Source organism: Choloepus didactylus, chromosome 7, assembly GCF_015220235.1.
Source record: "Choloepus didactylus isolate mChoDid1 chromosome 7, mChoDid1.pri, whole genome shotgun sequence".
In the NCBI taxonomy this organism is placed as follows: Eukaryota; Metazoa; Chordata; class Mammalia; order Pilosa; family Megalonychidae; genus Choloepus; species Choloepus didactylus.
The window spans coordinates 150,033,311-150,059,490 of record NC_051313.1 but is presented as its reverse complement, the minus strand read 5'-3'; the positions used below and the strand labels follow the sequence as shown (position 1 = coordinate 150,059,490).

The window sequence follows — 26,180 nt, the reverse complement described above, 5'->3', positions numbered from 1 at the left end:
AGACTTCTTGGTTTTGAGGCCTGGCATTTTGGGCTGGAGTTTATGGCCCTTCTTTAGGAGGACGAGAGTAGGAAGTAGTGGAAATTCGTGGCTGTTTCCAAGCCAAACCACTTACGTCTGTAATTAAGCTAATGTAAGAATTCAAGCAGTCAAATGAAAACATCCTTTTATATGCTACAAAGGCTAACCATTGCTTAACTAAAAGCAGCCTTTTATTTTTTGTGTTTGTGGTAGGAAAACAGCAAACAAAAAACCTAAAAGAAAAGAATGTATTTTAAAACAGTATTCTCATAGTGATCGTATTTTGCATTATCTGAATTGTTTCCAGCTATCTTAAGAAAGAGGTAGCTACAGTTTCCCAGCGATTTGTGACTGGTAGATAGGAGAAACCTTTGCCACCAGACAGCCTGACACTTTATGGCTGGGTGTCCAGTTCTGAGCTGCCGAGAATCATTTATTTTGCTCAGCTAGACGGAGAATTATAGTAAGATTTTTATTAAGGGCTTTTGAAAGCTGCTTCATCATCTTAACAGTTTTTCTTAGTAGAGAACAAGTTTTCCAAATTGATTCCAAAGTTTTAACTAGTACCTGATAGACTCAGCTTTGTATTGTTTCTGACCAAGTTCACTGTGTGGTACAGTTACAGCATTTATACCAATACAGGGCAAATCTTTATGCTGTGCAGCTGATTTTTCTAGTCTGTGAGCAGTTCTTTAGTATTATGTCCATTTATTTGATTTCAGGGCTGGTTCCAGTTCATTTTGAGGAATGGTTCAGCCACATTTTATTCATTTTTTTTCAAAAGAAAATACTAGAATTAATATTATACATATTTGTTTAGACCCCCAGCCATACAAATGACACTGAGATAATTCTAAACTTCCATCTCCTCCCACAACAAAACAGTGAAAATGGAATTTTATTTGGTCCCTATGTGTTCCACTTTCACTTACTTGAAAATATTTAACAAGAAAATAACAGTTTGGTATGAAAACAAATCACATGCATACTGCTCATAGTGAGTGCTCTAGTGTTAATAAATAGCTGTAGGGCAATGAGTAGTTTACAATTATCTGGAATTTTTTCAACATAGAGGACTTAGGAAGAATAAATATAAAAAGCAGTCTTTAACTTCCCCAAATGGGTTTTAATGTAGTGGCTTTTAAATTTGTCAGCCTTTTTTGCTCAGCCTTTTTGAGATATTTAAGCATTTATAATTTTGTATGTATTGACTTATTTGAACAAATATTAACTCACTTAATCCCTTTAACAACACCTGAAACTAGACAGATGAAGCGCAGAGAGATTAAAGAGTAAATAACTTGCCCAAAGTTACACTTCAGTGGAAGACACAAGGTTTAAACCCAGGAATCTTGTTCAAGAACTCTCCCACTGTACATAACCTCCTCCATTTAAAAATAACCAGTGAGATTGTAAATCACTTTGATTTATTTCCAGTGTCCCAGACAGGTCCATTTTTTGATGTGACATCAATTCCTTGAAACTTAATTTCTCAAACCTGATTTGATGAAGGGGAGTTCAGATGGAGCCTTTCTTTTAAGACTATTTCATCTTTTGGACCGAGTCTTATTTTTATATCTACATTAATTCTTTCTTACTAAAAGTACCTTTAACTCGTCAGACATACAGTCTTAATTACTTACCTTGTTAAAAAAAAAGCAATGACATTCATTTTGCTCATTAAAATTGAAGATTGCTTAGCTTGAAAACACAAATTTGCTCATACCAATTTTAATTTAATTTAATTAAGTCCTTGTGTCTCTGAAGCATAGATTGAATGTCTCCCAAGTCAGATTTATTTAAAATATTGAGAGATGTGTGAAAGAGGGAATAAAGTAAAACTAGTGGTTGGTAATTTTGTATTTTTAAAAATTTTGGGGACCAATTTGTGCCAGACACCCGAAGAACTGGGTTGTGTAAAGGGTAAATCTTTAATAAAACAAATGAACAGATTTGTTAGATACCCTCATATTATCTGCCCTTCCAATTCTGCTTTATTCTCAAATCTAATTTGAGGGATGTTACTGAATATCCAATAGGTTTTATGAGAAACCTGTGAACAAAGTTGTTATAGACATGCAGTTGTTTAATGTGTAATGTTAAACTGTAAAATGTAAATTTATGTGTGCAAAATATAGATAGTCTTAAGTGTATTCCAATTTAAACTGTACAAGAGGACCATCTGGTTTCCTAACAAGAAACCTTTTCCTACAGCTTTAGAAAAAAGTCATTGATAATGAACCTCAACTACCTGCTGTAGCACAAGCTCATTAAATGTAATGCTATGCCATTGACACCTTGAGTTTTAAGTTTTCCTGATTTGCCTGGTCTAGCCTCAATTGTTAATTTTCTGTGAACTTTGAGAGATCAGCTGAAGAGCATGAAGGTCTTCTATATGCCTGGCCCCAGTGTAGGAAAACTTATTAATGTTAAGCTAGCTGGCTGTAAGGGATGTTAACATTTTTTTCCGTAACCTAGTTATTATTGCTTTAGATAACAATCATTTAGTTACAAATAGAAACAGGGTCACTCATGGGAATGACTCTTTGGTAACTGTGGATCTTGATGTAGATCCTGATTCCCAGAAGCCCTTAGAGGTAGATTTTCTTTTGAAGGAAATGACTTCCTCTGTGGATAAACTCATAAGGATTTTGAATTGAAACTCCTTAGAAGACTGGTATGAAGTGTCCACAGAAAGCATTAGAAAAGATAAAGATCCAAAGAATAGATTTTGTTTGGGGGTGCAGGTGATGAAACTTAAATCCATTTTGGCTGTTGCGCATTCAGTACATACTTGCCCACCTATTATGTGAGAGGCATGATGTGCCTGCTGTAAGGCTCTGGAGACACAGGGCAAAATCTGAATGTTTGCTGTGAACAGCTGAAAGTGTAGCAGTGTCAACCTCAACCATCCTTAATATATAAAGAATACAGCTTTTATATCTTACTTTATATAGGTCTTTTCATTGATTCAGCAAATAGTTACTGAGTTTCTACTATGAATTAATCTTCTAGGCCCTGGGGATGGAGCATTAACTGTTTTAACGTAAAGATTCTTCTCTCCTAGGATTTACATTGTAATAGGGAGAGGCAAACAGCAGTTAAACAAGTGAAGTGTGTATGGCGAATATAGGTGATGGCAGTTGCTTTGGAGAAAAAGTAAGCAGAGAAGGGGAATTTGTGTGATGGAGGTTAAGTCTGTAATTAAAATGGATTGGTCAAGAAAACCTGACAGATAAGTGACTTTTGAGCAAAGACCTGTGGTGAGCAAGAGAGCGAACAGTGTCCATATCTGGGGAAAGCATTTCAAGATGAGAAAACATTATTGGAAAGTGTACCAGGGATTGCTGAAGGAGACCAGTGTAGCTGGAGCTGAGTAGCTTTGGAGGAGAGTGTTGGGTTCAAAGTATTGGGAAGATTGGGCAGATAGTATAGGGCCTTGTAAAGGAGTTTAGCCTTTGCGGTAGGAAGTAATCAAGATTCAAGGAGAGTAGTGACATATTCTGGCATGTTTTAAAAGCATCTTGGATCATATGGAAGTGCTTTTGACTGATTTGGCATGTAATACCTACCCTCTCACTAGCTTGATGGACATGTGGCCTTAGGCAAGGCCCTTATACCTCCATGAACTTCAAAGCTTTGTCTGTCATATGGAGGGATGACATTTCTTGAGCACTTAGTATGACAGCCATTTACATGGATGAACTCATCGTCACAACAAACCTGTGATGTCAGTATTATTTCCCCGTTTTTTACAGTTGAGACAGTGGCTCAAAGGAGTGACTTTTACAAGGTTACAATAGGTGTGTCATTTTGGAGGCAGCATTTGAACCAGGCAGCTGGATGACAGAATTCATGCTCTTTGACAATATTCCTTAAATTAAATTAACATTAGTATCAACCCTGTCAAGTCTGCAGTGTACTTGTAAATAAATACACTTAATGTAGTATCTATACTGTAATAACAGCTTATTTTGGGCGCTTGAGTTTGTGCTAGGCTCTGTTAATAGGCACCGAACATCTGTAACCCAAGTAATCCTCACAGCACCCTTGGACGTAGGTACTATGATGTTCTCTTTTATATATATAAATGAGATGGCCCGAGAGGCAGAGATCTTACAAAACTTGCCTAAGGCCACACAACTGTAGTGAGTAGTGGAGCCAGGATTTCATCCCAGGTAGTCTGACTTGAGACTGCCTAACCCCTCAACTATCCTGTGTCTTGAGAACAGTTAAAAGGTCTTTAGATAGCTTGAGTTTTAGATTAATAACTAGAATTTTGTACTTCCACATCATCTGGATGGGGGGAGGGGGGTGGGGGGTGTTGCCTGTGTGGGAATATGTCCTGTTTCAGCAACAAAGTTGAAATGAGTTTGAACTTCTGCTTTAATCTGTGTGATTTTTTTCCCCTTCCATAGCAGAGCCAAGTTGGTTTGGTGGGTTTTTGTTTGTTTGTTTTCAATACAAAGTTATTATACTTTCTTTTTCCAAATCTTTGAGAAAAATTGATGATCCAGAAAATGCAACTGTATTTATCTTATGTCTTCCCATACCCAATTAGATTCCAGACCAAAACCTGTCTCCTAACAGAAGACAGTTTCCCCTCCAGTTCTCTTCAATAGAGGATGCTTTTTCCTTTCCCAGATTCCGTGGTACTAGAAATAATTTCCTTGAGTTTCATGCCATGTGGTGGTTATATTGTTCTCCAGATCTCCTTCTTGTTGTCAACTAATAACTTCTCAGTCAACCTCCCATCCCCCCCAGGTTTACTGAAGACTGTGAGACCTGGCTGGAAGACTACACTATACCCCAACTCCTGCCATAATCTTCAGAATTAGCAGTGTTATCATGAACCATCCAGTAAACTTGCCTTGCAGTCCTTCCAGTGAGCCTCTGATTCTTTCTCAATGACTCATTCCCCGTATCACATACTATATATTGTTACCTCCTGGAATTGATCCATTTGGGATGTTAATCTCCATTAGATCACTGATTTGCTTGTAGTATATAGATGCCTTTTGTCACCTGCTTTCTCTAGCTAAATTGCCCCTCTCTCCTTCTAGTTAATTCTTTAACTCATTGTCTAGGGCTGTGTTACTCAGCTGTTATCTTTTTAATTCATGTCCCTTCTCAATAAACAATTTTTCTCTTTCCCCAAAGTCCCTTCTTAACAACTAACTTGGATTTTTCTGTGATCTTCTACAAGACACCTTCCCTGTCCTCCCTCAAAATGATTTTAAGTTACCCTTCCGTGATCCCATCAAGCCTTTATTCATGTCTTTATCATTGTATTCTCTAATGTTTTATGATTGTTTCATAATGCTTTCTTTTCTGATATCTGTAATTTCCTTGAGGGGGGCAGATATTGGTCTTGTACATGTGTGTTTTGCTGCCACCTTGCCTAATGCCTTCTTGTGGTAAGTGATTTTAAAAATGTTTAAAGAGATTGAATGAATAGATTCATGAATTCTTGCCTTGCAAGAAACATATTAGTATATGGCACAAATAATAAATGTACTAAAACTATAAGAGTGTATAATTTGAAGGACTTGGACAACATGATCCCTCATCCTCCAAAAATAGTATGATGATGGCCCTAATCTGAAAATTTGAAGTCTGGTTTTGGTCTCATATTCTAGAATATGATGGCGTATTAGAGAGTGACTTTAAAGGGGAGAGCTAAATAATGCTACTGTTGCCTGTATTTAACGTTGAATTACTGAACACCAGAAGTTTAACAATAATTCAAGCACAGAGCTGCCTTTATTTATTTTTAGCATAGCACCTATTAACAGGAAGGTATTTTGGGGAAACTGATCTCTCACTTTGAAATTCAAAGAGATTAATAACTTGCTGAACAGGCAGTAGATTGAAACATGGAATTGCTGATATTTGACTGTTTCTGACTTAAGAAAAAAGGCACTTCCATGTGGTTCAACCCAATATATAGTTGCTTAGTGGCAGGTAGTGGAAGTAGATTCTGAGAGTTCTGATTCCTAGTCTGTTCTCTTACAAGTTTTAACTCTTGGGGATATGTTTGCATTGTTAGCATGATCAGCATCAGACACCAGTGCACACTGATGCTTATTTTGGTGTAACTCAGTTGTTAGCACTAGAGATTTTTCCTTTTGTTTTTGTTTTTAAAGGTATTAGCTGAAACAAATTACCTTTGAGGCTTATTATAAAGACATTGTTTTCTTCTGAATTTCCAGTGGAGAAAGAGATTAGTCTCAATATATGTTAATGTGTTTTATGAAAAAACAGAATTGGGAAACTGGTCCTCTGGTTTGGTATATGTAACAAATGCTGGTTTAAAAATCAGGTTTTATTGAGTGACTGTTTTAATCAAATCAATATTAACTCAAGGAGGTTTTATTGTACCTGATTTGGATTCTCTTTTTCAGTTAACTATAATATTTTTAACCTCACCCCCAATGTATTTCCTCTCAACACTTTTGGTGTGAGTTCAACTGTTGGAAACAAATTAAAGTTATGTACCATCACTCAACTCAGTTCTGGCCATATACCTTCTTTGAAATAAACTGTCTGAAGCTGTTCTGAAAAAATTTTAGTGATTATCAAACTTCATGTTGTGTTCTATTATGTCTCTTTGAATCCTTGATAAATGATGTGATTTTAAAATGTGTTTGATACATTTATAGGACAGAAGATGTTGATATTTCTGAAAAGAGTGTAAATGAAGAAAATGGAGAAGTATCAGAAGACCAATCTCAAAATAAGCACAGTCGTCACAAAAAAAAGAAACATAAACATAGAAGTAAACATAAGAAACATAAACATTCCTCAGAAGAAGACAAGGATAAAAAACATAAACATAAGCATAAACATAAGAAACACAAAAGAAAAGAGGTTATTGATGCTTCTGACAAAGAAGGTATGTCTCCAGCAAAAAGAACTAAACTTGATGATTTAGCTTTGCTAGAAGACTTGGAAAAACAGAGAGCCTTGATCAAAGCTGAACTTGATAATGAGTTAATGGAAGGAAAGGTCCAATCTGGGATGGGGCTAATATTACAAGGTTATGAGTCTGGCTCTGAAGAAGAAGGAGAGATTCATGAAAAGGCAAGAAACGGAAATAGGTCTAGTACTAGAACTTCAGGTACAAAGGGGAAACTTGAAATTGTGGACACTAAAAATAGTACAAAAAAACGAAGTAAAAGCAGATCCAAAGAACGGACTAGACATAGGTCTGACAAAAAGAAAAGTAAGGGAGGTATTGAAATAGTTAAAGAGAAAACAACTAGAAGCAAGTCTAAGGAGAGGAAAAAGTCCAAAAGTCCATCCAAAAGAAGTAAGTCTCAAGATCAAGCAAGAAAATCAAAATCTCCCACCCTTAGAAGGCGGTCTCAAGAGAAAATTGGGAAGGCCAGATCTCCTACAGATGATAAGATTAAAATAGAAGATAAAAGTAAATCAAAAGATAGAAAAAAATCTCCAGTTATGAATGAAAGTAGAAATCGTGATCGGAGCAAAAAGTCCAGATCTCCAGTTGATTTGAGAGGTAAATCCAAAGACAGAAGGTCACGGTCCAAAGAGAGGAAATCAAAACGGTCTGAAATTGATAAAGAAAAGAAGCCAATTAAATCTCCCTCTAAGGATGCTTCTTCTGGAAAGGAAAATAGGTCACCCAGTAGAAGACCTGGTCGTAGTCCTAAAAGGAGGAGTTTATCTCCGAAACAACGTGATAAGTCAAGAAGAAGTAGAACTCCACTTTTAAATGATAGGCGATCTAAGCAGAGCAAGTCACCTTCTCGAACTCTTTCCCCTGGGAGAAGAGCCAAGAGCCGGTCCTTAGAAAGAAAACGAAGAGAACCAGAAAGGAGGCGGCTTTCTTCTCCAAGGTAACTTGTTTTCAAAATGTAAATGCTTTTTATTAACCAGTGCACCAGATTTTGAAGGAGAAACTGGAACTTGTAGACAATTACGAATAGAGAGTAGTGAACTTCATAATTTTAAGTATAATCCAATCCATTAGCTATATTAATATTTGTACTTTGGTCAGTGAGTATCTTGATTATGTATGGGTGTTTTGCAAATTGAGCTTGGTGACGGATCAAGTTTTTTGTTTTTTACATTCTTGATTTGGTATCTCATCTGCTGACACTTCTTTAAACGCAGGTAATTTGGCTAATTAAATTTATGTGTACCCATTCATCGGGGAGGGTGAGACTTATAACTTAATTGAGCAGTATGGGCTAGAACTTACGACTTTAAAGAAAGGTATCACGGTAAAATGCTAGAAGTTGGCAGGTCTTTTTTGTATGTATGGTTATTTAGATTAAACTTGGAAACTGCTATATATTCAATAATTATGCACCATAAAGTCCTGAGCCCCATTTTGCTTATTAAAAGGTTGGCTTACATAATAAAGATATGAATTCCAGGTCATTTGTTGTATTCATAATTAGTATTTATTGTGTATGGGTATAAATATAAGCGGACCTTGAAGTTTACATCGTCCTATTTTCAGAGAAATTTTGAGAATTCTGTTTTCAGAGTGTTCTGTCTGAACCAATATACTGGTTTTTTGCTTCTAGTGAAATAGTGAACTGAAATGGCCCCTTTTTCCTTTTAACTTTTTGCATTGGGCAGTTGCTAGTGTTACTGATTTTGTTATCTCAAGTATTTAATTATTTTGGTAGTCTTTCAGTTTGCTTTCCCAGAAGAAATTCTGAAGGGTATATTAAGGATCAGAGCTGAGCATTTGAAATAGTTTTTTTGTTTGTTTGTTTGTTTGTTTAACAAAAGTACATACTAAAGAAAAAATACGTAAGCATATCAATTCTTTCCCTTCCCATCCCTTCTCTGCCACCACCAGTGTGAAGTCCTAGCCCCTATTTTCCTTTTCTCTGCACATACAATTATAAGGGGTTTTTTTCTTACAAAGGTGGAATTATACTTAATATTCATATTAACATTGGTTTGCTTTTTGCATGAAACACTTTCATGGCAGTACATAACAGATCCTTTTTACATTCTGTAAAGCAGCATCATGGTATTTCACAGTGTAGATGTACCATAATCTATTTAATCATTCCCTTGTTGAAATTGCTGAAAATTTAGGTTGGTTTTTCACTGTTGTTTGCAAGATATCCATTGATTATGCATGCGGTTTCTTTATTGGATAGATTTATAAGAGTAAAATTGTAAAGTCTATGGGTATATAAATTTACATTTTAGAAAGTTACTGCCAAATTTCCTTCCATGAAAGTTATACCAATTTGTATTTCCAGACTAGATTGTCCTTTCCCCAAACTCCTTGCCTCCTTGCTAACCTTGCTACTACAGGTTACTGAATCAAAGTCTATCTTGCCCTCTTTGACTAGGTTACTATTTAATTATAGAAACAAACCCATTTACAGGTTTGCCTGACTGTTCAGGATGAATAGTCCTATCCAAATCTGGAACAACATAAAGGAATTTCCAAAAATAATTTTTTTAATTTAAGTTGTAGGAAGGCCTATTTGTGACACAGATAATACATTAAAAAAATAATAAAACTCATTAGAAGCTACTTGTGAGAGGGGTGTTGAAAAGAACAGCTGAGAGGGATACCTTCTTTCCTCAGTTCTAAGGTTAATGTTGATTGTAACATTGTATATATTATACTATTATATTTAAAGGGTATGTTAACAATAGGACTTAATGTCAGTATAGAAAGAAGAAAATCTTCAGTTTGAGGAAATGCAATAGTATTACTCACTTGGGCAAGTTTTATTTGACCTGTTGTCTAAAATTAGAATCAGCAGCTTTTACAATATGAATAACCTTTAATAATTTACAGTTTAAAACTTAATTTTTAATTAATTTAATTTAAAAATGATGGGACCTGAGGAAATGCACCTTCTATTAATATGTACCTACTATACTCCACGATATCACTGTCAACATCTTAATTTAAGTTTTATTACAAAAACTGTTAGTGTTTGCTGTCCTTTTCTGATGATGTTCTTTACATGTAAAAGAAATTCATTTCATTTGGTTAATTTTCTGTAAATTTTCATTTGGTATTCTTAAGGACACGACCTCGTGATGATATCCTCAGTAGACATGAAAGATCAAAAGAAGCCAGCCCAATCAATAGGTGGTCTCCAACCCGAAGGAGAGCAAGCAGATCTCCCATTCGGAGGAGATCTCGTTCCCCGCTCAGACGAAGTAGGTCTCCAAGAAGAAGAAGCAGGTCTCCCCGAAGAAGGTACAGATCCGTTGTATATGCTATCCTTTTGAATCATTACACTGAATGTTTTGAAGCTGCATATTTTATCAGTAGGCTTTCTTATGGGTATTCTCTGTAAAAAATTGTAGCTGTGATCCCATATGGTTTCCTTTTACCAGTATGTGATACTCTGTACATAGTGAATTTTCCTCTAGTTTTCCTTCAAATTTAAACAGATCTTTGCTTGTTAAGAGCTCAAAGTAATCCTTTAAAGTCAGAACATTTTCTCTTCTCTTTACTTTTATGAGAGAAATACTTAATGAGCTATGCTTAGGGATTTTTTTTTTTTAAACTGGCAAGTTTACTACCATAGGGTGGTAAAAATGTAGTTCAGTTTTTATAATTGTAGTTCTGTGTATTGATACTTCCTGAAGACCCTTGCAAAACTCATTTAATTCACAGTAGAAACTGTTTTATCAGAGGTACACATAGTAGTTGTTTGGCTAATCGAAATAATTGGTTGCTGGTTTTTCAAGGAATCATTGATATTATCCCCACATGTACCTTAAATATTTTAACTTAATACATAAATGGACATTCATTTGCCAAACGTTTTACATTTTGAATTGAAGTTAATACATATAGTTTTAAAAGACAGCACTCCAAAGGCTTGTATTACAGCCAATGAATGTATCTTTACATATCTCCAAACATTTTGTAGACTGGTTTCCTAGGAGTGGAAATGTATGGTCTAAGAGTGTGTACATTTAAATTTTTGAAAGTTGTATATTGATTTCCTGTTTTGGAAAGTGAGTTTTTTATACCACCCCTCACCCACGTTTTTCTTCTTCCTATTCTCATCACATTTTTGTCTCATTCTACAATCAGTATAATCATTATTGTGACCCTATAAACAGTTTTTAGCTGCTCACATCCTTTTGAAGCTCCTAGTCTTCTAGCTGCAAACTAATTTACAGGCCTGCTTGTACAGTTCTCATTCTGGGATTTGTTTTGCCTTTTATGTCCTCTTGGAATTCTTTTTTTTTTTTCTCTTTTATTGGATCCCATTTTCTTTATCTAGTATCTTTATGTTTTAGTCCCTTGCTTTGGGTAGTGCATCTCCAGTAGCTATCTGAGGACAGTGCATGGAAGAGGGGTGGGGGGAGGGGGATTTATGTCCCTAAAAAATCCTTCTTATTGCAGATTTGGCAAGGAATAGAATTCTAGGTTGAAATCATTTTTCCTTAAGAATTTCAAAGTTGTCCCATTGGTTTCTAGTTTCCAGTATTGCTGTTGAGAAGTCAGTACTCTTGATTCCTGGGCTTTTTTTTTTTTTTTTTTGAAATAAATTCAAACTTACAGGGACAGTTGCTAAAATAATACAAACCCCATACACAGAACTCTAGCATACCCCAACCCCCCTCCACCAATACCCCAGTCTACCAATTTTAATATTTGTCACTTCACCATTTCTTTCCCTTCCTCCCTCCCTCCCTGTCATCCATCATCTATTGTACTTTGTCTTCTGAACATATGAGAGCAATTTGCACACATCCTTGAACAAATAATATAATTCACGTATACATTTCCTATGAACAAGAACATTCATTTCTGTAATCACATTAAGTGTAGTTAAGAAGTTCAAGAAATTTAACATTGATGTAAAGCTTACATTCTAAATTTCATTTTTTTCCTCATGTCCCAATTGTGTCCTTTTGAGCCTTTTCTCCTCTACTCTTAGATCTCGTCCAGGATCATCTATGACATTTAATTGTGATTATCTATTTAGACTTTTTTTTTCAGTTGTGATAACATATCTACAGCATAAATCTTCCCATTCTAACCCCTCCCAAGCATTCCATTTAGTGAGATTAATCACATTCACAATGTTACAATGCCATCACCTTCCCACCATCCATTACTAGAAATTTCCCTTCACCCCAGATAGAAACCCTACACTCATTTCTTATTAACTCCCATTGCCCCTTCCGCCACTTCTCGTAACCCATACTCTACTTTTCATCTCTATGATCATATTCCCTGATACTTTCTATGTGTTTATCGTGAGGCTTAAATTTAACATCTTGTCTATAACAATCTTGTTTTCTTTGATACCAACTTAACTTCAATAGGGCACATAAACTATGCCCCTATACTCCTCCATTCCCCCACCTTTATGTAGTTCTTATCAAAAATTACGTATTTTACATTGAGTCCAGAACCACTGATTTATCATTACGCTTTATGTATTTTAGATCCTATAGGAAGTAAATAGTAGAGTTACAAATCAAAAATACAGTATTGGTATTTATATTTGCCATGTGATTTTTACTGGAAATCTTTATTTCTTCATGTGGTTTCAGTCAATTGTTTAGTGTCTCTTCCTTTCAGCCTCCACAATTCCCTTAAGCGTTTCTTATAGGACTGATCTACTGGTGATGAAGTCCCTTAGCTTTTGATTATCTGGGAATGTTTTCATCTCCCTCTCATTTTTAACCTCCAGGTGTTTGTGAATTTTCTAAGTCTCTGATGGTTACTGACTTCTATTTGTTTTCCATTGTGGTCAGAGTGTGTGCTTTGAATAATTTCAATTTTGTTGAATTTATTGAGGCTTGTTTTATGTCCCAGCCTATGGTCTATTCTGGAGAAAGTTCCGTGATCACTAGAGAAGAATGTGTATCCTGGTGATTTAAGATGTAATGTTCTATATATGTCAGTTAAATTTCTCTGTATCTCTCTCTCCTTTCTTTGTTTCTGTGTTGGTAGGGTTCCCTTTTTAGTATCTGAAGTAGGGCAGGTCTTTTATTAGCAAAATCTCCCAGCATTTGTTTGTGAAAAATTTAAGCTCTCCCTCAAATCTGAAGGAGAGTTTTGCTGGATAAAGTATTCTTGGTTGGAAATTTTTCTCTTTCAGAATTTTAAATATGTCATGCCACTGCCTTCTCGCCTCCATGGTGGCCGCTGAGTAATCACTACTTATTCTTATGTTGTTTCCTTTGTATGTGGTGACTTGCTTTTCTCTTGCTGCTTTCAGAACTTGCTCCTTCTCTTCAGTATTTGAGAGTCTGATCAGAATATGTCTTGGAGTGGGTTTATTTGGATTTGTTCTATTTGGAGTTCGCTGGGCATTTATGCTTTGTGTATTTATATTGTGTAGAAGGTTTGGAAAGTTTACTCCAACAGTTTCTTTGGATACTCTTTCTAGACCTTTACCCTTCTCTTCCCCTTCTGGGACACCAATGAGTCTTAAATTTGGACGTTTTATTTTATCTGTCATATCCCTGAGATCCATTTCGATTTTTTCAGTTTTTTTCCCTGTTCTTTCTTTTGTTCTTTCATTTTCCATTCTGTGGTCCTCAAGGATGCTGAGTCATTGTTCAAGCTCCTCTATTCTTGTATTATGAGTATCCAGAGTCTTTTTAATTTGGCCGACAGTTTCTTTTATTTCCATAAGATCATCTATTTTTTTATTTACTCTTGCAATTTCTTCTTTATGCTCTTTTAGGGTCTTCTTCATGTCCTTTGTATCCTGTGCCATGCTTTCATTGTTTGTCTTTAGTTCTTTGATTAATTGTTCCAAGTACTGTGTCTCCTCTGATCTTTTGATTTGGGTGTTTGGGTTTGAGTTATCCATATCGTCTAGTTTTTTCATATGCTTTAAAATTTTCTGTTGTTTTGGGGCTCTTGGCATTTATTTGCTTTACTTGATAGTGTTCTTTCAGGATATGAAGAATTATTCAAACCCCAGTCTCTAATGTGTCAGATCTACAGCTTGGTGGCTTACACTTTCTCTAACCAGCAGATGGCATCCGCAAGTCACCTATTCCCCTCAAGTCATTTCTCTCCAACTTTGTCTTTGTGGTGTGTGGAGGTCTGGTTCTTGTGGGGTCCATTTGGTGCACCAAGTATGGGTGTGTTGTTGGTGCTGTCCGTCCTGAATGTGAGGCGTGTATCTTGAGTGGGTAGGGAAGCAGGGCAGCTTTAATAATCAAACCTCCCAGGTGTTCCTGGAGATTTAAGGCTGTTGCAAGAGTCTAAACCTTCCCAGGTTGTCTGCTGCTGACCCACAAGTCCTTGGTATTGGCATAGGATCCCTGGGATTTCCAAGTGGGTCCCTCTTCCCAGCCGTACCCTTCCAGGGCCTCTGCTAGGGGAAGGCTGTGCTACTTCACAAGTGTGTGCTGTCCCTCACGGGAAGCCCTGGGCCGCCGGGCCATGCAGGAGCGTTCTCAGCCTGCTGTAAAGATGGCTGAATGGAGCATGTTAACTTCCCCCTTTTTGCACAGCTCCGCCTTCCCAGCTCCGGGACAACCAGCTGTGGGCACGGGAAAGGCCACTGTCTACGGCCAGTATTGTAGCGTGTGTGTGGTGTTGCGGGAAACACTTCCCATCACACTGGGTCTCTTGGTGAGGCTCTGGTCCATGGCTCCGGTGCCAGGCAGGAGCGTTCCCAGCCCTCCGGGAAGATGGTTGCTAGGAGCATGTTTTTTTTCTCCTTTTGGCTCACCTCTGCCCTCCCCGCTCCAAGACAGTTAGCGGTGGGTCCACAAAAGGCTGTCTTCCATGCCAGATAGTGAAGTGTTTGCACAGCCTGTTCCCACCGCGCTTCACTGTATGGTTCTCGCTGCCATATCTGCAGCCACTTTTGGGTTTTTTTAAAAAAGAACTAGTCCACCTCTGAACACCAACCCACAGTTTCCCCACACCGCAGTGTGGCTGCTGGATATCCAGCAGGTTCACTCACTCGTTTCAGAACGCAGACTCCCCAGTTTCACCAAGTGCATGGTCCCTGTGGATTTAGCAGACCTTGTCCAGCTGGTGCATTGTTGGAGCTGGTGTTCTGGGTCACTTTCTGGGTTTTATCTAGTATTTTTCACGGAGATGTTTTTTTTTTTACCCTGTCTCACCTAGCTGCCATCTTAGGTTTTCTCCTGGGTGTTTTTATGTCTCTTGCTTTGTCTCCCTCTGAAAATTTTTTGTTGTTTTTTCCCCCCAAATAAGTGTCCTATATTCTGGAATTTCGCTACAATTCTCCTTGGTGTGTGTGCCTTCCCTCCCTCCCCTCCCTGATATTTATTTTGCTGACTGCTAGATAGGCCTTTTAAATTAGGGAGCTTAAGGCTGTCTATTGTATTTTCTCTCACTTATTTTGCCTGTTTTTTCCTGTCTTCTATTTTCAGTCTAGGAGATTTTTTCATTCTACCTCCTTACCCTTTTATTACTAAATTTTAACATTTCTGTACTTGTTTTTTAAATTTCAAACCCTCATCAGCTACTTATTTTTCATAGGTTTTTTTGTTTTTTTAGAGAAGTTGTAGGTTTACAAAAAAAAATACAGAAACATGTATACCTCGTTATTAATACCATGCATTAGTGTGGTACCTTTGTTAGAACTGATGAAATAGTACTGTTAAGTATAGTCCATAGTTTATATCAAGGTTCACTGTTTGCATTGTACAATCATGTTTTTGTTTTTATTCTAGTAACATAAATTTCCCATTTTAACCACATTCATATATATGATCATTGGTGTTAATTACATTCACAGTGTTGTGGTACCACGACTACCATCCATACCAAAACTTAACTGTCACCCCAAGTAGAAACTCTATGGCAATTAAACATTAACTCTATTCCCTACCCTCGTCCCAGTCCATGCTAACCTGTGCTTTACTTTCTGACACTATGAATTTGCTTATTCTAGTTATTTCCTATTGTGAGGACATAGAATATGTGTACTTGTGTGCCTGGCTTATTTCACTTAACATGATATCTTCAAGGTTCATCTGTTATTGCCTGTGTTAGAACTTTATTCCTTTGTATGGCTGAATAATATTCTACTTTTTATACTATTTTAATCCTGTTCTGTGGAAACAGCATCTCATATTTCTCAGAGCATAATGAGTTTAGTTTGTGGAGTCTTTCTTCTTTCTAGTTTTCTTCTCTTCCCTATACGTTGTTCCTTTCCAGATTTGTTTTGCTCTTTAACTTTGCATCTGAAGACTTGCCTCAATCAGCTGGTGTGAGTTCCAACAAACACATAGTCATATAATCCCCACAATCAAGATAGAGAGCATTTCCATCACCCCAAAAGTTCTCCCATGCCCCTTTGTAAGTCAGTGTTTCCCTTCACTCCAGCCCTTAGCAGCCACTGATGTATTTTCTGACTCTAGTTTTCGTAGAAACAACTTTCTTTACACTTCTGTTACATCAGTTTACATAATTAATAATGTAATTTTAAATGATTATAGTTGGAACATAAACAGGTTAGAGAACAAACACAGCTGACTCTTGGTAATCATAAAATTCGACCGGTCAAAACAGAAAGAAGCCTGCTAGGTTTGACTATATTAAACAAGTGTCTATTCAGTATCTTGATGCTGGAAGAGTACAAAAGAAACAGTGCATATTTGTTTATTCCATAGAACATATATTTATGAGAAACACTTTTTAATTTAAAACTTAAACAGTGGCTATATTTTAGTCATAATTATCCCAGTCTTTCTGATACCCGTTATTTTACTTTAGAAATTTAATTTACCTTTTAAAAAATGTATCTGTGGTATTTTTCTCTTCACATAGAGACCGAGGTCGGAGGAGCAGATCGCACTTGAGGAGGCGGTCTCGATCACGGGGTGGTCGTAGACGGAGGAGCAGAAGCAAAGTAAAGGAGGATAAATTTAAAGGAAGTCTTTCTGAAGGAATGAAAGTTGAGCAAGAATCTTCATCCGATGATAAGTAAGAATGAAACTTTCCCGTAGTAATTTACTTTTTCCAGTTCTGAGCAACACAGTTTGACTTGCAATTTCTGTAATTTCCAAGGGAATATCATAAGCAAATCCGTAAATTTGGTCCTACATTTAAAGGTTACTCTTTTGTGCATATTGGATAGGTCATATACATATAGGAGAGGCAGTGGTTTTCTGAATTTAAGGGTTTCTCTTTTGACTGGAGTGAATATTGGTAATATTGATATTGAAAACTATCATAACCCTTCCATTTTTTATATATTTTCATTGAAGGAGAACAGATATATATATTTTAGTAGCTAGTTCTGCCAATCTTACTTAGCAGCTTTGGGGGAAATTTTTATACAAAGTTGAGGTTTTTCAATTTGTGTTAAATGATACATACTTTGGAATTGAGGCCATCTGGTGACAGGTATTCTTGTTATGAGAAAGTACAGAAACATTTCTGTGTCTAATAAAATTGTGGGAAAAAAATTTTAACGCGAATTTGGTTATTTAAATGAAATACCTCAAAAATTAATCAGAATAATTTAGAGCGATGGTTCTCAACTGGGGGCGGTTTTGCCTCCCAGGGGCATTCGGCAGTGTCAACATATTTTTGGTTGTCATATTGTGTCTATAGAGGCCAGAGATTCTGCTCAGGATCCTCCAATGCACGGGGCATCCCCTCCCCACAAGCAAAGAATTATCTAGATTAGAATATCACTAGTGATAAGGTTGAGAAACTGCATTTGAGTTAGGTGATTAAAAAAATTAGGTGGGGGAAAGGTGTTATACATGGATCCTGATACAGTCAGAGTATGGTGCCTATTCTTTTGCAGTGAACATTCAGCAGATCAGGATCATAGAAGAGCTCACACTTGGAAGAACCATAAAGACTGTGAAGGAATTCTTTGGGGGACAAAATGGGGGGTTAGGGTCAGTGTTTGGGGGTCATTCTAGATGTCTGCTTGTGCGTTTTTGAAGGAGCAAAGGTCTATAGCCTTCATTAGCTTTGGAATGTATTTCTGTAACTTTGAAAGAGATTTCAGATGGTTCGTGACCTAGAAAAGCTAATTACTTATCTCTCCCAGCCTGCTGACTTTATAGGAGAGAAAACTGGTTCTAGAGAGGTAAATAACTTTATTACTAGAGTCATGGCACAGCCAGCAGTGACTCTTTAAACTTATGGGTCTTTCTTTTGTTCTCAGTTTTGGTGCCGTGAAATAGGTGAGAAAACTGGGACGTGGGAAGGTTAACTTACTTCCCAGGATTCCAAACCAGGTGACTAAGACAGTTTAGAAACAATAGAGTAAGACAGTAAGGCTTTTGCTCTAACTTAATGGTGACCTACAATTTCCAGCCTTTGATTTTAAAATGTATAAAAATTAGGATTTTGAAATTTGTATGGGTATTTGAAATTAATTATGTATATGTAAATTTTTTTTTTTTAGCCTTGAAGACTTTGATGTTGAGGAAGAAGATGAAGAAGCCCTAATAGAACAGAGACGAATACAAAGGCAGGCAATTGTTCAGGTATACAATTTTAGTAGAGTTTTGCTCAATTCTCCTCTTAATAACTATTCTAGTAAAATAAAGATTTTTTTGTTCTAGCGAAGAAGTGACCTAGACCCTAGTAGTAGCAGTTGAATATGTCTTTGAAGAAAGCAGAGTATATATAAGAATTCTTTTTAAGATTTGTAAAGATGGTTTCTGTAGTTACTCAAAACTGAGATGGTTGCCCTTTTTTGTTATATGTAGAATTCTGATATATTAACCTCTCCTTTGTAAAACTTGAAAATGTGAAGTTTTTTTTTTTTTTTTTTGTAGTTAATGAACAAGAAAACCCTCATAAATGAGAATAGAAAAAAATTGGAGGAATTTCGTTGCACAAAAAAAAAATTATGACTATTACTATGTTAAAATACATATATATTTACCACTTAACTCCATTGGCAGAATTTGGAGCTGCACCACATAATCAAACATGTTAGTATTTCTGCGGTGAGGCATATTAATATTCACACTGAGACAGATAAATAAGACTATAAATAGCCTCACATCTGTCCAGGTCAGGTTTTGCCACCTTATAAATGTGCACTAAATATAGGAAAAACTTTTTCTGAGCTTTCTAAATTTCAGGGTTGCATACAAAGGATTGTGGATATGATTCAACCAAGGTATCAATAATACCTTTTTTTTTTTTAAACATTATCGTAGACTTTTTTTTTTTTAATCTTCATTTTATTGAGATATATTCACATACCACGCAGTCATACAAAACAAATCGTACTTTCGATTGTTCACAGTACCATTACATAGTTGTACATTCATCACCTAAATCAATCCCTGACACCTTCATTAGCACACACACAAAAATAACAAGAATAATAATTAGAGTGAAAAAGAGCAGTTGAAGTAAAAAAGAACACTGGGTACCTTTGTCTGTTTGTTTCCTTCCCCTATTTTTCTACTCATCCATCCAGAAACTAGACAAAGTGGAGTGTGGTCCTTATGGCTTTCCCAATCCCATTGTCACCCCTCATAAGCTACATTTTTATACAACTGTCTTCGAGATTCATGGGTTCTGGGTTGTAGTTTGATAGTTTCAGGTATCCACCACCAGCTACCCCAATTCTTTAGAACCTAAAAAGGGTTGTCTAAAGTGTGCGTAAGAGTGCCCACCAGAGTGACCTCTCGGCTCCTTTTGGAATCTCTCTGCCACTGAAGCTTATTTCATTTCCTTTCACATCCCCCTTTTGGTCAAGAAGATGTTCTCCGTCCCACGATGCCAGGTCTACATTCCTCCCCAGGAGTCATATTCCACGTTGCCAGGGATATTCACTCCCCCGGGTGTCTGATCCCACGTAGGGGGGAGGGCAGTGATTTCACCTTTCAAGTTGGCTTAGCCAGAGAGAGAGGGCCACATCTGAGCAACAAAGAGGCGTTCGGGAGGAGGCTCTTAGGCACAACCATAGGAAGGCCTAGCCTCTCCTTTGCAGCAACCATCTTCCCAAGGGTAAAACCTATGGTAGAGGGCTCAACCCATCAAACCACCAGTCCCATATGTCTGTGGTCATGTTAGCAACCATCGAGGTGGGGTAGGCCAATACCCCTGCATTCTCCACAGGCTCTTCAAGGGGGCACTACATCTTTTTTTTTCCTTGTTTTTCTTTTTCTTTTTTTTTTAACTTTCCCTTGTTTTTTAAATCAACTGTATGAAAAAAAAGTTAAAAAGAAAACAAACATACAATAAAAGAACATTTCAAAGAGACCATAACAAGGGAGTAAGAAAAAGACAACTAATCTAAGATAACTGCTTAACTTCCGACATGTTCCTACTTTACCCCAAGAAAGTTACATAATATAGCAATATCGTAGACTTTTAACTTCAAATGCAGAAACTCTGAGCAAATTAATATATTCAGAAAACATCAGATTTTAAGAAAATAATACATTGGGTTGTTATTACAGAAATATAAATATCTTGCTGAGGACAGCAATATGTCTGTGCCATCTGAACCAAGCAGTCCCCAGAGCAGTACTCGAACGCGATCACCTTCTCCAGATGACATTCTAGAACGGGTAGCTGCTGATGTTAAAGAGTATGAACGGGAAAATATGGATACATTTGAGGCCTCGGTGAAAGCTAAGCATAATCTCATGACAGTTGAACAAAATAATGGTGAGTAATAGGATGTATTTTTGCTTAGACCCTATATATTAACATGACTTTATGAGAGATCTTATTTTGGGTCATATTTTGGACTGTGGAAAAAGTAAAAGTGATTAGAAATGTTGCTTCTGCTAAATATTATAGTATTATATTAAATGCATCCTGATGAATGCTCTCCATAAATGTTTCTTTATTAGTTCACACATACCGAACAGTATACTGACCTCCCTCATATCCATTCTTGTGTTGCCTTTTGTTTTGTTTGCCAGAGTATTTGAAAGCAAATCCTAGCTATGACTTCCTTCAACTGTATTACCTCAGTTTGTAACTCTTACCGGATGAGGACTTCTTTTTGAATGACTTACCATCTAATATCTATTTACAATTGGTTTGTTTGAATATAAATCCAAACAAGATGCACACATTGCATTTGGGAATATTCTTAAGTTTCTCTTAGTCTTTTAGTAGTTCTCCTTCCCATCCTCTCCCCACCCCCATGCCATTTACTTAACGAAGATACCAGGCCATGTGTCCTATAAAGTTTTCCATTCTGATTTTGGCTGGCCACATTCTTTTGTCCTTTAATTTATCTCTTCTGTTCCCATTATATCTTGAAAACCATAGTTACCTTTAAAGACTTGAACAGATTTTGATTTAATTATTTTGGCAAGAACAATTCATAGGTGGCACTGCAGTGGCTTTTGGTTGTTCTGTTTTTATTGACATTAGAATGCTTATATGTTTAGAGATGATGAACCACATCCATCCAATATGAAGTTTCCCTTCACCTATTTGCATGACAGTGTTAGCAGCCATTAACGATTATTATTTGGAGTCATTATTTCATTGGGACTTCCAAAGTATATTTTTTTTTTATCCATTACTCCTTTTGAATTATTAGCCGTATTCTTCTATAAAAGAAGTTTCCACCATTTAGTCACCCCAAAACCTAGTTTATATAGGAAAGGAAGGATGGATGCATGATTGTTTTCTTTATTGACCAGGTTTTTTTTTTTTCTTTTTTTTCCTAATTCACTTTTATTGAGATATATTCACCTAACATACAGTCATCCATGGTGTACAATCACCTGTTCACAGTACCATCATATAGTTGTGCCTTTATCACCCCAATCCATTTTTGAACATTTTCAATACTCCAAAAAGAATAAGAATAAAAATAAAAGTAAAAAAGAACATCCAAAGCATTCCATCCCCCCCATCCCACCCTATTTGTCATTTAGTTTTTGTCACCATTTTTCTACTCATCCATCCATACACTGGGTAAAGGAAGGCGATCCACAAGGTTTTCACCATCACACTGTCATCCCTTGTAAACTATATAGTTACACAATCATACTGACCAGTTTTTAAAATAGAATAGGGTTGGTGCCCTAGTAACTTCCAGGGATGACCAATGAGATTTTAATTGTGTTGGGTTTTCTATTTTTTAGTGTCATTATATAGCGAATGTGTTTCAAGCCATTGTTGTCATTTTTCTTTTTTGAGGGTCAGATTGTTTTCTCTTCAACCAGGGTGGGGAGGGAGCCCTTAAAGTTAGTTTTTTAATGTCCTTTTATCCTAGGCCCTTTAGTATTTCATATAGCTTCCTGACTTTCTAGGACTGAAACTCCTAGAAACTTTGCTATAAAGCATCAGGTAGTAAATATTTTAGGCTTTGGTAAATACTATAGACTTTTTTTTTTTTTTCCAACCACTGTACTCTGCTGTTGTATTTCAAGAACAGATAATACGTTGATGAGTGATTGTGGCTACTATAAATCTTTATTTATGGACACTGAAATTTGAATGTCATGTAATTTTCATATATCATGAAATATTCTTTGATTCCCCCCCCCCCCCCACAGACATTTAAATATGTGAAAATCATTCTTAGCTTACAGGCTATACAAAAACAAGTGGTAGGTAGGATTTGTTCTGCAGTCTATAGTTTGCTCACTCCTATTCTAACACAGAAGATATCACATACTTATCTTGTATATACACTGCCCCAGAACTGTAATCAACTATTTCTCCAAGGAAGCCTATTTCCATTTAACAGGAAATGCCACTTAGAGATGACATTTGGGTGCCTTGGGGTTTCCATTGTTCTCGGCCTTTTCAATGGAATTAAACTTAATCATTTGTAGCTTTTGATTTAAAGTGAAAGATGGGTAACTCTTTCCACCTGAACACCTAGAGGCCATTGTAGGGTTATTAATTGGCCTAAATTTAATGTTGTATCTCAGGGGAAAGGGAGGCCTGAGGAGCGGGAGAGAGACAGGAAATGGCCAGTCGATGGAGCAGTCAGAACACACACAGCATTTATCAATTGACCTCGCCATCTTATAATAATAGGCATGGTTTGTGGCTTCCCCAGACAATTAAATAGTAACATCACAGATCACAATAACAGATATAATAATAGTGAAAAAGTTTGAAAAATTACAAGTATTACCAAAATATAAACAGACACAAAATGAGAACATGCTGATGGAAAAAATGTTATCAACAGACTTGCTTAATGCAGGGTTGCCCACAAACCTCCAATTTATAAAAAACACGGTATTTGCAAGTGCAATAAAATGAAGCACAATAAAACGAGGTATGCCTGTAATTTTTTTTGGAAAGGAGTTCATACTGATATTGCCAATTCAGATTTAAGATTACAGGGTTTTTATTAGTTTCTTTGGTTTTACATTTATATCTTTTTTATCTTACAGTGAAAAACTTGGTCTCTAATAATATAATACTGATTTATTAATTTGAAATTTTAATGCACACATACCAATATTATCAGTATTAAATGTACTGAGTATAGGTTGTAGTTTCAGTAGTTCTTTTCATCCTTATGATATATTCCAGGGTATGTAGTTAAAATTCTGTGTTTTAACATCATCTGAAATTGTTCTCTGTATGGTTTTACCACCCATTTGATTCTATTTCCATTTGTTTTTTATTTTTTTTTTAAGTATTAAAACATATACATAGTTCTTAAGTCAACCATCAAGCAAGGTACATTTTACCATTTTTAAAGTTTTTTATATATCTTTCACATCTATGTATGTGTACTTGTAGTCTATCTACACACACACACAGTAGCTTACTATACACACTCATCAGTGTGAAAAGATTTTCCTCATTCCTTTGTAAAACTGTATACCAGTATAATGGATGTGCCATGATTTATTCAGCCAGTCCTTTTATGTTGGATATGTGGGTCATCCACTTGAATTCTCCCAGAAGAGGGATTGCTGGGTCAGCAAAGTGAATGAGCTTGTAATTTTGCTATGTGGTGCCAAATTCCCTTCTGTTATAGGTGGTACAGTTTGACCATCCCACAGTGTCTGTGTGATTGTTTATCCAGAGCTTTGTTAACAGTATTGTTGTTATACCTTTTAATTGTTAGCCTGTGTCATAGATGAGAAATGGTATCTCGTTGTTTTAGTTTGCATTTCCCTTATAAGTGAGATTGGGCATGTTTTCACTTAAAAGCTGTTGCATTCTTTTTACAAAGAACTTGTATTTTTTAACCTATTCTATGGGGTGGTGGTTCTTTCTAGGAAAAAATATATTTAGATCTGCATCTGTAGTGGGGAGAGTAACCCTTTGAGATTTGAGTTGCAAATTAAAAGAATTTTTTTAAAAGAAGAACTTTTTTCATTTTAATGCAAGATCATTGTTTAGCTGTTAGCAAATTAATTTAACAAGGGTGAAAGTATTTACATTACGTCTTTAGACTTTCTGTGAAATGCATCTTTTTAGTAAAAAGTGAATAGTTTTATACATCTTTTTACAAAGGTATTCTAAATGAGTATTAGTGAGAAGTTTCTGTAAGAGAAGAGAAAGGTATGAATTGCCATTGGAGATTTTCCGTCGAGTTACTTGTTTTTAATGTTTCTCTCTTCATTTTTCAAATAATAATTGTAATTTCCTTTAAGGTTCATCTCAGAAGAAGCTTTTGGCACCTGACATGTTTACAGAATCTGATGATATGTTTGCTGCGTATTTCGATGTAAGTAATTATGGAGGCAGAAAAACACAACAAGCAGTGGATGGTTCAGAAAAAAGTAATATACATAAGCATGTATATGTCATGTATCTGTATAAAGAGAGGGAGAAAGGATAAAGCAAACATAATAAATGTTAACATTTGGAAAACTGGGTAATTTGTATCTATCTGAAAACTACTAGTTTTACAGCTTACCTCCCAGTCTGAAGTTATGCTAATTTTAAAAATTAAAAAAACATTAATATAAGTACAGACAAATTAGAAAGCTTCAAAAAAGTGACACACTGAATGACTAAGAAGTGTTATTTTAGAAAAAAACTTTTTTCTCAGATTTACAAGCCTGTATGTGAATACATATATGTTAATATACATATACAGTAGTTAGGGGAGGTAAGGGGATGATAAGGTTTTTCCAGTCCTTTATTAGAGCAGTGTCCACAAGTGATGCCTGCTGCAGAGAGGACCATGAAAGAAATGGTGAAAACTGATAGGAGAGTTAGGCACTAGTTCCAAAACTTGTGGTTGTTAACTGAGTGCCAAGTCTATAATTTTTATCCCAATTTGCCTGTCAGTAACTATAGAAAATTAGATCTCATATTGTCATCTTCATTTATATTGCCCTAATTCCTAAAAATTTTTGAAAATAATGTGTTCATTTTTTTCCCTGAACATTATTGTGACAGTAGAAGAGAATTGGTGATCATGTTCCAGCTGTATTGCATTTATATGAGTGATCATAATTGTTTATCTAATTTGATAGAAATTATTTTATTTTGGCACAGCTGGTTTTGTCTTCTTTTGTCTTAAAGGTAGTGATTTTAATGTCTCTCTGATTGGTGGGTTAATCAGCTCATGTTGCCTCCTTAATTTCAGAGTGCGCGTCTTCGGGCTGCTGGCATTGGAAAAGATTTCAAAGAGAATCCTAACCTCAGGGATAACTGGACTGATGCAGAAGGCTATTACCGTAAGTGCGCATTCCTTGGTAACTTTAGAGTTCATTGTGATATTTTGTAAAAACATGTTGCTTGATGCAATCATGTATTGTTGGAGAACGCTGAAAAATCACATCACAGTGCCATCGCTTAGAAAGTATGGCACATCCTGCAGCTGCATGTGCCAATCATGTATTTTAACAAGCAGCCCAGAGGCAGCCCAAATGGAAGTGTGGTAAAGACTTGATGTACAATTTAAACCTATAAAATACAAAGTTATTTTCAGCCATGATGTAATCCTCCAGAACAAAGGGGTACATCACTTGCTTATCTTGATCTGAAACCAGGAAAAATTACATCCAGGGAACTTTGGGTGGCAGTCATGCAATACTTGTCATGCAGGACTACAATTCAGAACACTTCAGTGAACACATTTCTTCCCTGCTCAATATTTAAATCATCACTGTTGAAAGAAGAGCAGAAACTCCTCTTGTAATGATCTGAAATGGGTGTGCAACTTCCAACCACATTATGAAAAAGAATGGCCATTGGTGGCATGGTTTTGATTCTCCGTTTTATCTAAAAAATCAAGTACATAGTAAAAATTGGATGCAATTTTTAAGTGACTGCACTGTGC

General features: G+C 36.2%; 1 protein-coding gene across 5 annotated transcripts in view; it reads left to right on the top strand.

Annotated features, from left to right (window-relative positions):
• PRPF4B (pre-mRNA processing factor 4B) overlaps window positions 1–26,180 on the top strand; it is a 39,449-nt gene that overhangs the window by 791 nt on the left and 12,478 nt on the right. For all 5 annotated transcript variants that reach the window (XM_037843211.1, XM_037843210.1, XM_037843206.1 and 2 more), the window contains exons 2-8: window positions 6,684–7,883; window positions 10,061–10,237; window positions 16,781–16,936; window positions 18,381–18,462; window positions 20,401–20,611; window positions 24,541–24,614; window positions 25,485–25,575. In XM_037843211.1, the coding sequence (XP_037699139.1) occupies window positions 6,684–7,883; window positions 10,061–10,237; window positions 16,781–16,936; window positions 18,381–18,462; window positions 20,401–20,611; window positions 24,541–24,614; window positions 25,485–25,575 (1,991 nt within the window). The remainder of the gene's footprint in view (window positions 1–6,683; window positions 7,884–10,060; window positions 10,238–16,780; window positions 16,937–18,380; window positions 18,463–20,400; window positions 20,612–24,540; window positions 24,615–25,484; window positions 25,576–26,180) is intronic.